Genomic DNA, 17,222 nt, shown 5'->3' on the forward strand with positions numbered 1-17,222 from the left:
AAACAAAGAAACAAAGAAACAAAGAAACAAAGAAACAAACAAAGAAACAAAGAAACAAACAAGAAAGAAAAACATGTATGTAACCACCCAAACCGATGTTTTTAATGTTTTAAACCAGAGGTGTCAAACTCATTTTCACTGACGGTCACATGAGTGTTATGGTGGCCCTCGAAGGGTCACCTGTAATGAACTTTGATGTTTCATGTTTAAACTTTGATTAAACAGTGTTTTAACATAAACACTGATAAGAACTAAGTGTGCGACCGACTAAATCTGAAATAAATACATGAATATTATTAAAAGTAAAACTAATAAAGTTTTACTCGCTGATGAGTTTCTAGTGAGTAGCTGATATGCATTATGGCAGATTTAGTTTATGATTGATGCTGACTTTAAAGCAGCTTATTTTCAGACATTAATACTGTGCTATCCAACTAAATTGCTCAGTTACTTAAAGTCAGAAACTCAGGGGTAGGACAATTAATATTATCTTTCACCTTTTAAATTTATTTCGTTGCATCTAATCATGAATTTAAAGTTTACCATTGATATAAGAAACTATTTTCACTAATATAAACGTAGAACAGAATTTCAATCATTATTTTTTAAATTGCTGATGCAGGTCATTTATGGAGACTTTTAGTGTTTAATCATTATGTTAGTTGCCACTCGCTGCCATAGAAGCTAACTTTTTCATCTAATCACACTGGCAAAAAAATACGTAATCATATCTGGTTATCTGCACTTAATATGGATTATTAAAAGTAGTATTGCAGTGCTTTACAGTGTTTCTTTTATGTTGTGTTCTTTTCCATTCTTCTGTTCAAGTCCTTGTTTTTTATGTTTTTTCCCTTTCTAAAAAATCTTTGAACTAATTTCTTTTTATTTTTTGCCTTCTGTTTCACCTTTAATATCAGCTTTTACTCTCTGATTGTGTTTTTTACTTGTTTCCTCTCTTTATTTTTCCATGTTTTTATACCTTTCATTCGTCTTGTTGAACCATCTGTTTTTGGCCATTTTCCCTCTGCTTCACATCACAACAACAAATGACTAGCAGGTCACAATCTGCAGTTCCTAAGAAAACTAATTGAAACAACAAAGAAATTGTTTTCTGAAGCTATCATTCACTCAATCTACCTCTCCCCTAATCACCCCCATCACCCTCGGAATGAAGGGGTGTGTTGTGGAGGGTATTACTTCTGTGAATCCCTGTTGTAYTTTCTGATACTTTAGCTCCCCACTGCACTTTGGTTTAACACCGTGATGAATAATCTCACTCTCCCCAAAGGTGCCAGTTATTTTGACAGAAAAGAAACGTATTATTGGATTAATCGCTCATTCCTTTGTAAGGAGCAAATCTTCATTGTCTTTATTATAACAATTTCAATAAAAAAAAGTTGTGTTTTAGCTGCTGTAGATTAACAACAATTTCAGTATGAAAACAAATGAAATTATTGTTCCATATTAAGTTTTGTTTTGCCCCCCCCCCCCTTTTTTTTCCCCATCATCTACCAGTATGATAACTGGAAACCATTTGGATGTTTTTAACAGAAACAAGGGAAAGGAAAATTGACGATTAAGTAGACATTGTGTTATAATTATATTCATAATTCAATGTTTGTTTTAAGAATTCATTGGCTTTGAAGAAGGAGCACCACAGAAATCAAAATACCTCACGCATCTTGATTTAAATACTTTTCTTCATTTATTGTAAAAATAGATTTTAAACCTGTTTTATTTTTAAATGATTGATTTGATTTAGAAAAATAAACATTTAAAAGGTAAACATTAATACTTGTTCTTTTACATAATGCAGTGATTCCTCTACCATTATCAGGTGCAGAATGGAACACCGGATTCTCAATAGTATTTCATTTCAGCTCAGTTCATGTGTTTCATCTCAGTCAGCTAAAAGTAAGAAAGTTTTTATTTTACCGTACAAAAAAAGAAAAAATGCCCAATCCAGCTGATGTTCASCTTCCTGCCAGCTGTATGAATTCATGTACTTGAAGTTGAAGTCTGTGATCTGAGAGTGAACAAGTACATTGAGGATTCACATCTCTTTATCTACAGTTTATGTTCTCCTCAAACGCCAGGTTCTCAGAGATTTGTTGGCCAACTGTTTGACAAATTTTGAAACAGTGAGCTGCACTTTGTTGTTGAAGTGTAAGTCAAGTATTTGGCTCCTTTCCCAGAAAAGGATTTGTCTCAGTGTTACTGTAGATTAAAGAGAACTCTTCAAATCAAAGCTTTGCACTATAAAAAAAGCATCTTTCTCATAGACTCGGATAAAGACATGCAGACATCACGGTTCAAATGTAAATAAACTATTTAGTGTAACCCTAAGCCTAACATTTATTTATGTTTGGTCAATGCTTAAAATATTAAGTGCAACAGATTGATGGTTGTGTCAGGAAGGGCATAAAAATAATTGCCAAATTTTAATGTGAGGTTTTTTTTCCCTGTGGCAACTCCTGAAAAATAAGAAACAGAAGGAAAAATACTCATGGATAGAAAAGTGGCATAAAGAGCAGACTTTTCTGAAGAAAATTATTTCTTTTTCTTTTCTGTTTCTCTAATCTGGTTGATCAATGAGATAAAGATGTTGTGGTCAATGTTCCACCTACCTAAAAGGCACCATGGGATCACCAGCCCTCTTCATCTTTATCACTGGCCTGACTCTGCTTTGACCCTCAGGGACCTGAGGGAGGCTCATTACTTGCACAAATAGAGACCTGGCTTTAGAGGCTGAGACTGGGATGAGCTAGTGGTTTGAGATAGAGCTCATTGGCAGRTCGGCATTGACGCTCCGCTCCACTTATCCTCGCATCTCATCTTTCTTTTGTCTCCCCTGAGATTTTTATTTGCCTTTTTTCTGAATACCGACAGATGGTCCCCTAAATAGCCAATAAACCTCTTGGTTCAAAAGCGAATCAGGTCGTCATAATAGGCTACCACCTGTGCTCTGCCATCCCATGTCACGCTGCTGATCCACCTCTGCCAACTCCACTTTAACATTCCAGCTTTGGCCTCACACATGCTGACTGATGGATAATGTCTCTGACAGCATCTGCTCTGTAATGCTCAGTGGGCGACACAATTCTCTGGCCGGCAATAGACTGCTCCAATCCAGGATTTAGACCGTTTTCTGTTATTGGCAGAGGTTCCGTTGTTGATGATCTCCAAACAAAAAAAAAAAAACTATATCCACTTTGTGACCCTGAACAGACTGGTATCCCTCTGGCCTCAGAAATCCAAGAAAGCAGCCACTCACTGAGCCTGAGTGGCTGCTGCCCACTTGGCTGAGGAGCTGAGTGATTTCAAGGGCAATTCAGTCTTTCTTCCAGACATGTTTTGCTTACTAATTGGTGACCAGGTCAACAAGTAGTATCATAAATTARTCACTTCAAACATTACAACAGGACTAATGCTWACTTTTCCACATCTGTGCCTTGTGCATTCCAAGAACCATAAAAGTCCAGTGAAACTTTATGACACAGTTTTGTTCTGCTGTCTCTCTGAGTTGAAGCCAGCAGMTGTCATGGCTGATTGTGTCTGCTCTCCATATGGCACCACTGCACATTCACCTCCTGCTCAAGTCACACAGTTCCTCAGACTCTCTCATGTTGGCCTCCTGCTACATTCACAGCGGTCAGGTAGCTGCATAGATTGGAAACTTGTCARAAGAGCAATCAAGRCAACTCAGCTTGTTGGTGTGGATGGAAGCAGTATTAGCTTTTACCATCATTTAATTTCAGAGCATCTGTCTGCATTAATGCCCTGTCAGATTTTTCAACTTTCATCCTAAAACATTTTCAGATTTTTTTTCATTAAAAAGGGGGTTAGGTGATTAATGTTTATTTTATAATAAACAAACTGAAGCATCACTGGCTTGGCAGTTTGAGTTGAAGAGATTTCTCTGCCAAAAGGTGGCTCCTTTCCTGCTGCTCACTTCGTGTGTGTGTGTGTGTGGGGGGGGGGGTGTTTGTGTGTGTGTGTGTCCAGTGAGAGCTTCTTTATTAAACRCCTGTCAAACTTTTTTCTGCAGACCTGCCAGCCTTACTGTCATGCTGCAAGAAACACACACATGCAAACACACACACACACACTCACACACACATAACTGGATTGCACAATTCCACACATCCAAGTCAGAGTGAGCAGAATATTTGACCAGKTTCTGTTTTATGAAAAAAACTTTTTAAGAAAATAGCTCTGACAGCTGAAGAATTGCTGGCAGTCACTGCTGGAATATTTGCAAAAGCTTCTGAGGTCCAAATTTTTACTCATACTTTTTTTTCTCTTTTTTTATGTGTTCAAGTTCAACAATTCTTAGATTTTCTACCAGACTCCAAAGCCAGGTATTTCTTGCTGTCATAAAATTGTTCAGTTTAACTAGGAGAATGAACCCAAATCCGGACAGAGAATGTAAGTTTTTCAAAAATGTTTATTATAAAAATAAAACAAAATGCTGACAAGGCAGCAACCAACAAAACTTTAAGAAATCAACACAGAGACAATGGAGATAACCACAACAGATGATGAGAACATCAAGCAATGAACCAGCGAGGATCTGGAGTACTGAACCAGAATATCTACTAACAGAGGAAATGAGGATATGAACAACAGCTGAAGGGAATGCTGATTACAACAAGTGACAGGTRTGATGAATAAACAGCAGGAACCAGAACTGATGAGAATGTGTTGTAATGACACTAAGGGAACACACAAGGGCGACATGATAAAAGACATCAGACAACACAAATCCTCAAAAAAATTGTACGATTTTGAAGCTGCTTACATCACTACCCAATGATGTAAGCTGTCGCAATTTAATGGCGCTTACTTATGCGGCCGACAAAATCCCGAAAACGTAGGTTGCAACCGAGTTGCCTAAGTAGCCGACGATATCCCAGGATTCATTGCACATTCAGCAAACCAAACAGAAAAACAAAGGTGGTGGAATTAATTTACTTATATACAGCAGAATTTTTTAAGGCTTAGTTTGGAAATTTATCGTGGGACAAATAATTTGGCTATAAATGTATACTTAGCAACTTAAACAATTACATTCTTGCGGCAATGAGATGTTAAGTAAAAGTAAAACTGGAAGTTAAATACAAATTATCAATATTTTTTTAAATTATTTAAATGTAACTTTTTTACTATTACTAAATTTTGTAAAGTTGTACGTCACGTGGAAAGATGAATTCATGTTCCAAATGAAGGCATGTGATATAAAACATGGTAACGGGGCAGTGCTTGGTCATGCAAATATACATCATCCAAAGACTAGAATGTCTCATTGTACAGCTGTTTATGCAGCCTACACAGCCTACGCCCACATAGGGTGTGGTCTATGTGGGCTGCAACTCCTGAATGAGAACACAATTGCAATCACTATGCATTGCTTGAAACAAAGATGCTAAAGATTGGCCATGGTAACAGAAATCAATTGCTTTCTTTAAAATTCATAATTTTTGTTTATATTCATCTATGTTTATATTCAATTCACCATTTGTTATTTTTTTGTCTTTTATGTTTTTTCCTTAGTCTCAGTCTCTCCTCCCCTCTTCCTCTTTTAGTCTGACTGTCCATTTCTCCTTCATTGTCCTTATATTTTCTGTTTTTTTTTATTCCTCTGTGAGATTTTCTCTCTTCTCACCCACCTGACACACACCTGTCCTTCACAGCACTCACTGTGGCATTAAATTATATTTACCAAATGATTCCAAAGTGGAGCATTTACCCTTGGCTTTGTTGTTGCAAAACGATTCTTTTTCTTTTTTTGTTTTACACTCAGTTTTTCAGCCTAATTAGTTTCACACCATTACTGTCAAAGCCTTGAGCGGAAGCTTTTAAAAAGAAAGCAGGTCGTCTCATTTTAATGCACAGCTTGTTTACAACAGTAGGAATAACAAGTTGTTTACATTGCTGTGAGGAATCGTACGTGCCTTTTAAATAGGTTTAAATAACATCAGTAAATGTTTTAGCAGCTTTTACTATGAATAATGTGTAGTTAATTATTAAAAAAATGTGACAAATATTGATAGAAACTACACACCGGGAGGCACAAAAACAACCAAACTAATTTGAGGTTAATAAAAGTGAAGCAGGGAAAGGGTCTTATGTATTTTATGTGACTTTGCTTTGTATCCCAAAGCAAAACGTATGACTTGTATATTAATCTCCCGTACATTTTTGAAAAATGTGATAAAATACATGGGGATCCTGAATAATAAGCAATAACATGTAGTATTTTGTGTGCTGAATGGGTATTTAAGTCATAAATCACAAGATATCCTTGTTTGTCACAATCTTTACTCTCCATTGCAGTGTTCATGCACAGAGCTTTACTGAAAAGTGAAAAAAAGACTTACCTGCTTTGATAAAGGGAATGCTTTTTTGTTTGTGTTGTTTATTATATTAACTTTTAATTTTTTATTGCTTGAATTCACCTGTCTATTGTGGATAATAAGTCTTGAAAGAGACCAATAAGAATGACTTTTAATGACTGTTAATTCTGGTTACTTCACTTGGATGYTTTTCTGTTTGATTTGGAAATAAGTTAACTCAATGCATCTTTTTTTCTTTGCTGTAGAGGCCTCAGGGCCACTTTATTAGACAATGACTAAGTATATACCTATACCTATTTGTGTATTTAAGTGAATGTGGGTGTGTTTGCATGAGCAGATTCCTAAGTCGTCACCAGCTCAGATAAAACCTAATGAAGGTTTCCTCGGTGACAGAGGCACACAGCAACAACCTGCAGTGTGGAAAATGAAAGAATAAACTGAAAAAGAGAGAAAAAAAAAACAATGTTTGGTATTAAGTGAAAGAAATGAGAAGTGCAACCAGGAAGATAAGGACAAACCAGAGTTGGGGTTCATTTCCCTTGTGAGGTGTGTAGTWATTACCAAGATTTTAGGGCTTCTCAAGAAAAACTAATGGCCGTCAGTGCTGGCTGCTCCTCCATCCATCCCGACACYCAGAGACTCCATCACTCCCTGATGGGCAGGGACTGAAGACCAATTGAAGGCATATAGGCGTGGGGGGTAACACAATATATGGGTGCTGGAAACCATAGAGACAGGCAATCGGCCATGATGAAGAGGTTTCCTTCCTTGCATCTGCTCTCAGACCCAGCATGCTCTCCTACATCCYCATCAGTCCCTGCTGCGTTCAGCTGCAGTACTGTCTCTGCTGACTGACAYGACACTTGCTACCCTGTTGTTGCCCACTCTTCTTCTTCTGCTTCCATTTGCTCCAACATTCTGCTAAAAGCCCTGTCAGCATGTCTCCCTTCTTATTCTGTGGAGAACTGGATCAGCCATGGGTTTTATAGGAAGGGGATAGATGAGAGGAGGGTTTGCATTTGGGTGGATTGTAATTTAAAACCAGTCTACAGTTCAGTTGTGGGTAGCCTCCTCGAGCTTTGTTGTTGTGTTCAGGGAATGCTGAAGGCTGAAAGGTGAACTGGAGTGTACTTAACCTCTTTTTCTCAGCAGAGATTAATCAGGTGAACATACCTGTTAGGACACTGGGAGTTCTGTGAGAATTTCATTAGAGAAACARCTAAAACACATAAACAATTTGAAAACACCACATTTAATCTGACAGAAGATTGTACTCATCCTAGTGGGGCTTGGATGAAAGAACGATAACTTTATTGAATTTTAATGAGGGCTTGCCTGCTGTCTACTCACTGTCTGATCTTTGGTCTTCTTTCAAAGCAAAATCAATAAATGTGTTCATTAACTATATGCTTCTAAAATAGTCAATTGTGATGTTTGTGTGTCTGAAATCTTAAACACTTTTTCATGCTGATTTGGTTCTTGTTACAGTCCATTAAAATTTTCTTTTTTAATAAGAAAGAGCTTCAGTGATGTTTGAAGCAAAAACAGATTTTAATACTTGATCCAAAGGGATTATATCAACTTTATTCATTACTTTTACAACCCATCTAAACAAGTTTGGTACACAAAATAAACAATACCACTACATCATTTTAATTTTGACATGATCTATCTATCTATCTATCTATCTATCTGTCTAAATATTCAAATTCTAAATTTGGGATTTGCTCAAACTGTTAGTCACACTCTGCTGCATTTCCATGGGATTATGTGAAAAGTATGTGTTCCGTGACACAAATAGGATTTTATGTCTCACACAAATAAAAACACACGCAGACTCCAACACACACATTGCAAATTTAAAGAGCTAGCACGTCTTGGAGGATTGCATAGCACTGACCTTATTTCATGCCAGAGTTGTTTTGTCGAGTAAATACAGGGTTTTAGTAATGTCGGTTGAACATTGATCAGTAAATGACATTATGCTCAATGGTGTGCAATATTGTGATATTTCAAGCTGAAGATGTGTTGTGAATGGGTCTCAGCTCTTACACACTAAATGTTAGCTCATTTTCTGGAGACTGGCAGAGTTGTAAACATTTTTGTGCTTCCTAAGGATTATTTTCAGAAGTTGTTAATTTGTAGATGTCTATCTAATAATTTATTTCTCTGAGTTTCATTAAAATCTATCCAGTGGTTTATGAGATATTTTGCAGACAAACACAGTCCCACTCTAATGGGTAATTGCATATCTTGATATTCTTTTTCACTGCAGCTACTAGAACACCAGATCATACTTCAATGTCTCTAAAATTATAACCAATTTTGGGTTTGCTAAGATTGCTTAATGGCCTTGATCATCTTGAATTGTGTTGACTTCAATAGTTAATCTATTGGAAGTTTCATCAGCTCCTGATAAGCACAAACACATGCACAGACACACACATCAACAATAAATAATGATGTCCTCTAATTACAGTTTCCATTTAGGCACTACCTGTAACATCCATTTGGTATTTAGCTGTTTGCAATGATTTTACCTAATGTCACCAGTTTAATACCAGAGGAAAAAAACAGTATTTTTGTTTTATTTTTACTTGTTGCTTGGTGGAACACAAGGGGGTTTTAAAGGATCAAACTTGGAGTTTACACAAGCTTTTGTGGCCCCCAAATCTGTGTGTCTGGTAAAAGCAGCAGATTTACATCAGCTTCTGTGTGCAGGTACCGTATGTCAAAGTGGCTCCAGAGGATATTCTGAAGGTTCAGTTCCCACGCTTCACCACTCTGGACCTAAGACCGACTAACACCGACATCAGCCTGGCCGTGGCCGGCCTTCTCACCTTCTTTAACAGCACCACCGCCTGCCTCATCTGCGCCCAGGCCGACTGTGAGTAAAACTTTCACACCTTTCTGACAGAACACATCATGGTGCACACCTGGTCAGGCTGCTCGCACGCTGCTTCTCCTGCGCCTGCCGACAACGTGCAAACAGTTTCTGTTTAATGTCTGCTGTTCCTTCACACGTGTTCACACGCACAAGCTGCCTGCGCGCACGCTGACTGTGATCTGACAACAAACCCAGCTCTTATCAACATCTCACCCCGCGACGTGYTCTCKTCTGAAGCTGCTGCTGCACTCCACAGCTACAACTCCCTCGTAGCAGCACTTAAAATAAATCACGTTTTACTGTTTACCRYTGAATCATTTCYTGTTTATAGCATCGTTGTCACCATTGAAACTATGAGCAGTATATTTATGCTGTGTCATGTAAATCTATTTTTAACCTCCTCTCAGTGTAATATCTGTAGGACTGTGTGCAGCCTCAAAGCACTAAAAATAAATGTTTAAGGCAAACTGAAGAGACTGACAGTGTGGCTGGAACCACCAGAGGTCTGACCACCTTCTTGTCAGAGGTACTCATTAGATTCTAACAGAAGGACCTTAAAAAAACTTGGAAATCTTTTTAATGGAAGTTATTTTTGTCAACAGAGGGGAAGATTAAAATCACAGCTTCTTCCCACCCTCCTRAAGTCCAGCACAGAGTAATTACAAGTCCCCAGACAAAGACTCTGTGACCCTGAGGTGCCAGCTCACCTTTTGTAAATCAGCACAAGAGTTGGAAGAAAAGAAAAGAGGTTTGAGATTTCAGCTGTGTGTCAGACAGCCCAGAGGTGGACATGAGCCTCTCTGAAACACACACATACACCTGCCTATGTCCATACTCACTCCTCCTGCCTGTAAAATCTATTCTGATAAATAAAAAAAGGTTTGTAGCTTTTTATATTTTCAAAGGAACAGTGCATACAATGTAGAAAGATCTTGAGGAAATGTAGACAGATTAATATTCCTCAAGAAACGTAATTAGGAGTGGGAGTTAACATGAAACTTGTGTAACACTCTGCTTAATTAACTACACAGAGCTCCATAAAATGTCAAAACAAGAAGCTGTAGATAAGGTAAGTGCCAGCAAAAAAAAATTTAATCTATTTGGGGTTTTTTTGCAGTTAAAAAGTGATCATTTGTGTGTCTCAAAAACAAAATCCCTTCACTTACAATTTATTAGAAAAAACTTGTGTTGATCACTATGAAAATAGTTCTTTGAAGTTGATTTGGAYCTTTTGCTAACTCTGATGTTAACATTACATGCATTATTCTCTCTGTCTGTGTGTGTGGACACATTTTAGCTGCATCTTCCRTGAGGACCAAAGCCTGGTCCCCACACGTACAGATACTGATTTTGGGTGGGGGGATTCAATTTAGAACCAAGGTGTGGATTGAGTTTAAGTTAGATTTAAGGTCAGGTATGTACTGGGGTGGTTAGGGTTTAGGGTAAAGGGTAAGGGTTGGGCTGTTGAAATGACCAGAAAATGAATGGAAGTCAATGCAAAGTCCCCATGAAGATAGGAAAACCAGTGTGTTGGTGAGGAGCTTTCTTCTGTGGCAGTGGGCTGGGAGTGGACCGGGAAGAAAATKAAATGAAAAGCAGTAAAATGAGGAAAGATTAGAGGTTGATAGAGGACACCGAAGGAAGTCGGAAATGAAAGAGGAGAGGATGTCTTTGGGTGCATGTGGGTGACATGAAATGACTCGGTTCAGGAAATGGAGGTGGGGGGGTGGCGGGGGTAACCGTGCTGGAGTTATACRTCAGCAACAAGCAGGAGACGGTCCAGGAAATGACACGACTGTATCGATCCCTCTCTCCTGTGACCCTCATCCATTCAGAGGAAAATGAAGCAAATGGCAGTCTGCCTGACTTTGTACGTGTGTGTTTGTGTTTGGAGCTGTGTGTGTGTGGGTTGAGCTAAAACCCATCTGAGTTTGGCTCCTGTTCCAGCCGCCCCGCCTCCTCCTTCAGCGCTCACAGTCAGTTCGCCTGTTGGCATCATGTTGTCGGTCAGTGACTCTTCCACATGTGGCAGCCTCRTTAATCACTGCAGTCAGTGACAGCCTAACAACGTGTTTTTAATTCATTAATAGTTCCCAGTAATGACTGAGGAATCAAGTGGGGCAAACAAGGATGAACATTATTCTATCTGCCCCACACACACACACTTCTATTGATGGCAGGGAGCTCAGTGGCAGCTGCTGGACGGTAACTCGTGCTTAGATTACTGTCTCTGTCTGAGTCTTCAAGTCTGCTGGGAGGCTCCACATGTTCTGTATACAGTATTTATGGTTTTGGGAATTAAAAAAGAAAAGATTTTGGCATCAGAATGGAAGTTGACTGAGTTGCTTTGTTTGTCTTTCTTTGTCAATAGAAAAGACTAATTGGTGATGTTTGCACACTTTATGTCTGCTCACAAAATAATATTTCAAGTTCCTCTTGTCTTTTCATTTTCACACAATGTAGTTTTATTATAAAAGACTGGGTGATCTAACAGTCTTAATTATGGCATTTTCAGCTTTAAGCGCTGAACATTTTCAGTCAGTTTATCAACAGAATCAAATGTGAAAGACCATTATGGGCATTATGCTAAAATACACATCCAATAGAATTATGGCGCAGAAGGAAAACACAAACATGATAGTGAACTTTGATTAGACTCTAAACTAGTTGTTAAACTGGTTGTCAAAAGAGGTTCCCTGTGTTCGGTTTCTCTAAAAAAATGTTTGTTTTCTTTTAAAACAGTAAAGAACTGACACAATCCAGACTAAAAAGGTAACCCAGGGCACAGATACACTCAAAGTACACAAAAAAAGGTTTTTAATGACAAAAAGAGGCTGACAAGCAGCTCAAAAGACTTACATTCACGTGGCGTAGCTTAGGACTTCAAAACTCTCTTAGGGACCGAACAGACTGACAACACAGTACAGTGATCAGACAAAGGACTGAAGACAGGACACTGAATATAAAGGTAAACTAATGAGGGCAAACCAGAAACATCTGGGAGGAACACAAGGGCAATCAGGTGTGCAGAGGTGGCACATCTGTGCAGAGGAACACAAATGAACACTGAAACACTAGGATAAATAAAGCAAAATAAACTCAGACCATGACAAGAACAAGTGTCTCTACATGTGTTAACACTCGTATGGGTTGTTCACACATATGGTGACTCACTTTTGTATTAGACATGCAATTTCTTTACAATACAAAGAACAGTTATTTTTTCACATGCTGGAAATCACTTTGCAGCGCAGCAAGTCAGCTCGATTGCACATCATCTCACCAACTAACCAACACATTATGCATCAATATGATTCTAATTAATCTTATGTTCTGATGCATCTCAGTAATCCAGGTAGAAAAAAATCAAAAAGAAAAAAATAAGTAGGTCCTCTGGATGGGTTCTTCTTTAGTGAAACGAAACGTTTCGTCTCTCCTCCAAGAGACTTCTTCAGTCTGATGAGTTTCAGGTGAACTCAGCCTTATAAGCACTGCCTCCACATGGTGGACAAAGAGGTTAGTCATATGCAAAAGAGGGCCATCGCTTAACAATAGGCTTGATTAGCTCTATTGTTCATAGAGGGTCATGTGCCCCATCACCTGACTTATTGGTTTGGATGCTGTGGTTCTTAGATGCCGTGTCATGTATATGTAGTGAATGCAGGCGGGGCTCAACGTCCCCTAATCAAGCCTATTGTTAAGCGATGGCCCTCTTTTGCATGTGACTAACCTCTTTGTCCACCAGGTGGAGGCAGTGCTTTTAAAGCTGAGTTTACCTGAAACTCATCTGACTGAAGAAGTCTCTTGGAGGAGAGACGAAACGTTTCGCTAAAGAAGAACCCATCCAGAGGACCTACTTGTTTTTTTTTTTCTTTTTGACTAATCTTAGTTTAACAAAAAACCTAGGAAATCAATATGATACAAAAGCATTAATATATTTGGTTACAAAGTTGCTACAAGTCACAGAGTGATTTACAAGTCATTAGTCAATCTAATAAACAAATTCATCAGTCTAATTTTTATTTATGACATATTCAGTTTTAATTTGAATTTCAACTTATTTATTGTTATAAATTGTCAACAGGCTCATAAACCTTTCCCCAAATGAAGTCGCATTCAAAAAGATGCAAAATTGAAATAAATTGATTTGCCATCAGAACAGGAGCATTTCAGATCAGATGCATGTTTGAAAGATTGAAAGGTAGTTTATGGTTATGTTGCCTAATGGAGAAGAAGACTGTGCTCTGATGTCCTGACATGGATTTTTTTCCTGACGTGTCACCTTGTCTGCAGCACTTTGAAATGACGGCCCAAGTGGCTGCAAAGTCATAAAACAAGGTCTTTACTGCCCAAGGCTACACGGTGATTCACAGCTGTCAAAGAGGCTCTTGGATCTTTGTTAACACGTCAGCTGTGATTCGAGGTTTATTATATATTATTCATCAGCACCTGTCAAAGAATTCAGCACCTGTGGTCTATTCAGTATTTTTTTTACTTATCTTTTACACATCCGGTGCTTCTGTGTTGCAGCKATGCTTACTTTGGAGATGTAGGGTGGAGATCTGTGTGCAGATGTCTTATTCTGACAGCATGTGAAAGGTAAATTGGCTCTGTTGAATATAAGCTCTCATCTTTATGTCTGCTAAAGTCAAGTTGCATCCATTCCGATGAGGARGTTTGGTCAGACTAACGCACGCCAGCGTGTTCTTTTTGAAAACCATTCTTGATATTTTACATCCTCGGGATTAAACATTTTAATCAGCCACCCACAGCTCTTCATCAAATCTGAGTTGAAATTCTAGAGTCTAAGTCAACTCCTGCCCCGATGCTTTGGATGGATGTGCTTTGTTGTAGCTGTAATGGATTAATGACACTGGACAGCTTCTCTTTTCTGCGCAAGCAGTTCATGTTGTGTCAAGCAATGTTTTCCCATATTGCCTGAAAATGTGACAAAGTTTAGAATTAAATAAAGACAATAAAAATTGCCCTCCATCACATTCACAAGGCTTTTTAAATAAATCTTAAAACTAACACAAGTTGACCAAAGTGATAGTGTTGCATACAACATGTCTAAAAAGGCCTTGAAAGGGATGCACAGTGGAGAATCACATTGTCTTCTCATTTAGGACTAAAGCAGGATTGATGTTTTAAACAACCAGTTCTATTCGGGCTTTAAAATTGACAATAGAAATAAAAAAAATGTTCTATGGCCTCTATTTAAATTAGTGTCTCATCTGACAGTAGCATTCAGAATGAATTAATGTCCTGAGAGATTTAATGTGCTGGRATATAGGTGGAATGAATTATCCCAACCTAAACAAGATAAAACACTGACATAAATGTCATTCTTGCAGCGAATGAACCAAGCTGGGGCGAAATATGATCGTATGTTGTGTCAGTGTCTATAACTGGCTTTAGATTTATGAGGTTTCAGCTGGAAAAAAAATGTTATTTGACTGAAAATTGTTCAATTCTTCAGGAAGATTTTTGTTGTTTTGCAAAAGGGGGCAAAATGTTGTAAAAATTGTGTGACATAAAAACCTTATTACAACCAAACTGTCTGCACTGAATTGCTAGCTTTTCATTCAAATGCGTGCATAWTATTTTGTTTCTCCATAGAAAAGCGAAAGTATCTATAAAGCTGCTGTAAAACACTAAAAAAGATGGACTTTTTTGTTTGTCTTTAAGATTATGTTTGCTGTTTACAGCACAGTATCTGCAGTAGTGTACCTTCTAACATCACTAGCTCAATGTGAAATTGTATTTGATGGCCTGCAAGACACAGAGGAGAGTGGATTCAGGAAACAAAAAGAAAATTTGCTGCAGAAGAAGCTGTTTCTGGCTCATCTGAGTGATTTTGTGTAAAACTTGGGAGAAAGCTGAACTKGCAGGTTGGAGACAGAGGCAGGCGAACCTGCAGCAACAAGARCTGATGTCTAAAGAAGAGCTCAGACACATTTAGCCTGATATGTGAAGGCAAACATGTCCACTGATGTACAGATCTACAGACAGGCCATAAGACATCCAGACACAGAAACATAATTATAGAAGCTTCATGTTGGTGACTGGAAGCAGCAGCAGCTTGTAATGAGCTGCAGAACAAATGAAGGACTGAGTTTGATAAGTTGAAATAAGCTGAAGAAAAGTGRTCTCCATGTTCCAGATGAATTACTTGACTGTCAGTGAGGCAAAAGTCACGACACATCTCTGTTGATGGAACAATCACTGTTTTTTTGTTGTTATTAAATGAAATAGGAAGGTGGGAGCTCTGCTAATGTGAGTCATTTTTTCACAAAATGATGTCCTTCCTCAATGTTTTACCTAAATATTATGTTATTACATCAAACCCAGCAGTGCTGTTGGACACACACCTTATGCTGTGATCACAACTTTCATAGTTTACAAAAACACAACAGGAAAATGTTGAAAGCAGCCTGGTGTTGTTAGATGATTTAATGAATGGAAACTCAGTGGAGTGACGTGTTTAATACAACTGCAGTTTGAAGCGACACTTTTTAAATGAGAAGCTGACGAGTTATTAAAATTCATGTCTCGTYGCRTCGACATACCTGCAGAGATTTAATGAACTGTTCTGGTAAATTGTTTTATTKGTGCTTCAATAATAAAGCAGAATTTTAAGTCAGTTTAAACAAATTAAACACAAGTGGTTTTTGTCATGTATGTTATTCTGAGACATGTCTTCTCTGTGCAAACACCGAGTTACATTTTACATTTAAATACATTTAATACTTTATTGAACAGCTTCATTTGAATTAAACTTCCACCTGTTTGACTCACTTCACACAGATAACCAGCAAATGGATAAACTTCAGTGTCAAAAAAGAAAAGAGTAAACTTTGTTATAAAACTGACCTCAGGCGGTTTCAGGTTATATTTTCCTCCTTGTGGCACAAATGAGTTTATATTCCTGTGTGGAAGGTTAGCCCATAACCTCTCAGGATTTGCTCATATATGAATACAAAGTGACGTGTTTAAATGCTGCCAGGATTGTTGTGATTAAGTCAGCTAAGCTCTAATTAGGCCAAATCCCACTTACCTCACTGGAGCCGAGCGGCCTATTACCCTGAGGCACAGCAACTTCTTCACACGTGCCTTTGTGTTTTAGAGCTTTAAAATAATTSAATGTAGATTTATTCCTGTTTAAAGCTGCAGAAAAATACTGCAAATGTTTAAAATTCCACATGTATTTAAAAAAACTTTTCCATGCCATGTTAGACAGACAGTCTGTGAGGATTGACACCCTAATGCAGACACTGACAATGAAAGTTCAATAAAGTTTATTGCAGAACAATGAAGACAGAAGATTAACGACTCAACTCAAAAAATGCTGTTAAAGGTAAAGTAACGCTGGAGCAGGTGAGATGAATGTATTGAGAAAACATGAAGGACAATTAAAAAGTAAAATCAGAGTAAACTAGRAGTTACCAACATGATGATGAGTTCCTGGTAAGATAGGACTATGTGCTKCAAACTGCTGGAATGATGAGTTAGAACGTCCAATCAGGACGATGTCTGATGGAGTCTGGAGAAGTCGAGACATCACACCTGGAGACAAGCTGAGACAGAGACAAMCCAGAGAACAGTATGAGAAACAAGAAAAAAAAAGGCAAAACCATAACAAATTCACTGCAATTTACCCTCCGGTCGCATTTAAGTCAAACTTAAAGAGCCTGRTTTAATTACGAGCATCTTGTCTTCATGACAAGTCCATCTTCTACATGTTTCTGTGTTTTCCCAACAGGCTTGTTGAACCTGGAGCAGCTCCTCAGACAGTTCCTCATCTCCAAAGAGACTCTGTCGGTACGCATGCTTGATGACAGCCAGGACCCCACCCCGCTCCTGAAAGAGATTCGAGATGACAAGACGGCCACCATCATAGTGGACGCCAACGCCACCATGTCGCACATCATTCTGGAACGGGTTAGTATCATTTATATAAATACAGTATACTGTATATA

The 17,222-nt window shown here is 38.2% G+C and overlaps 1 protein-coding gene across 1 annotated transcript in view; it reads left to right on the top strand.

Annotated features, from left to right (window-relative positions):
- Positions 1 to 17,222, top strand: part of LOC106529682 (glutamate receptor ionotropic, kainate 4) — a gene marked incomplete at both ends in the record, with an annotated part of 58,026 nt that overhangs the window by 37,530 nt on the left and 3,274 nt on the right. The window contains 2 exon segments of the mRNA XM_014025162.1: positions 9,078 to 9,243; positions 17,006 to 17,184. Coding sequence (XP_013880616.1) covers positions 9,078 to 9,243; positions 17,006 to 17,184 — 345 coding nt within the window.

Source organism: Austrofundulus limnaeus, unplaced genomic scaffold, assembly GCF_001266775.1.
Source record: "Austrofundulus limnaeus strain Quisiro unplaced genomic scaffold, Austrofundulus_limnaeus-1.0 Scaffold459, whole genome shotgun sequence".
In the NCBI taxonomy this organism is placed as follows: domain Eukaryota; kingdom Metazoa; phylum Chordata; class Actinopteri; order Cyprinodontiformes; family Rivulidae; genus Austrofundulus; species Austrofundulus limnaeus.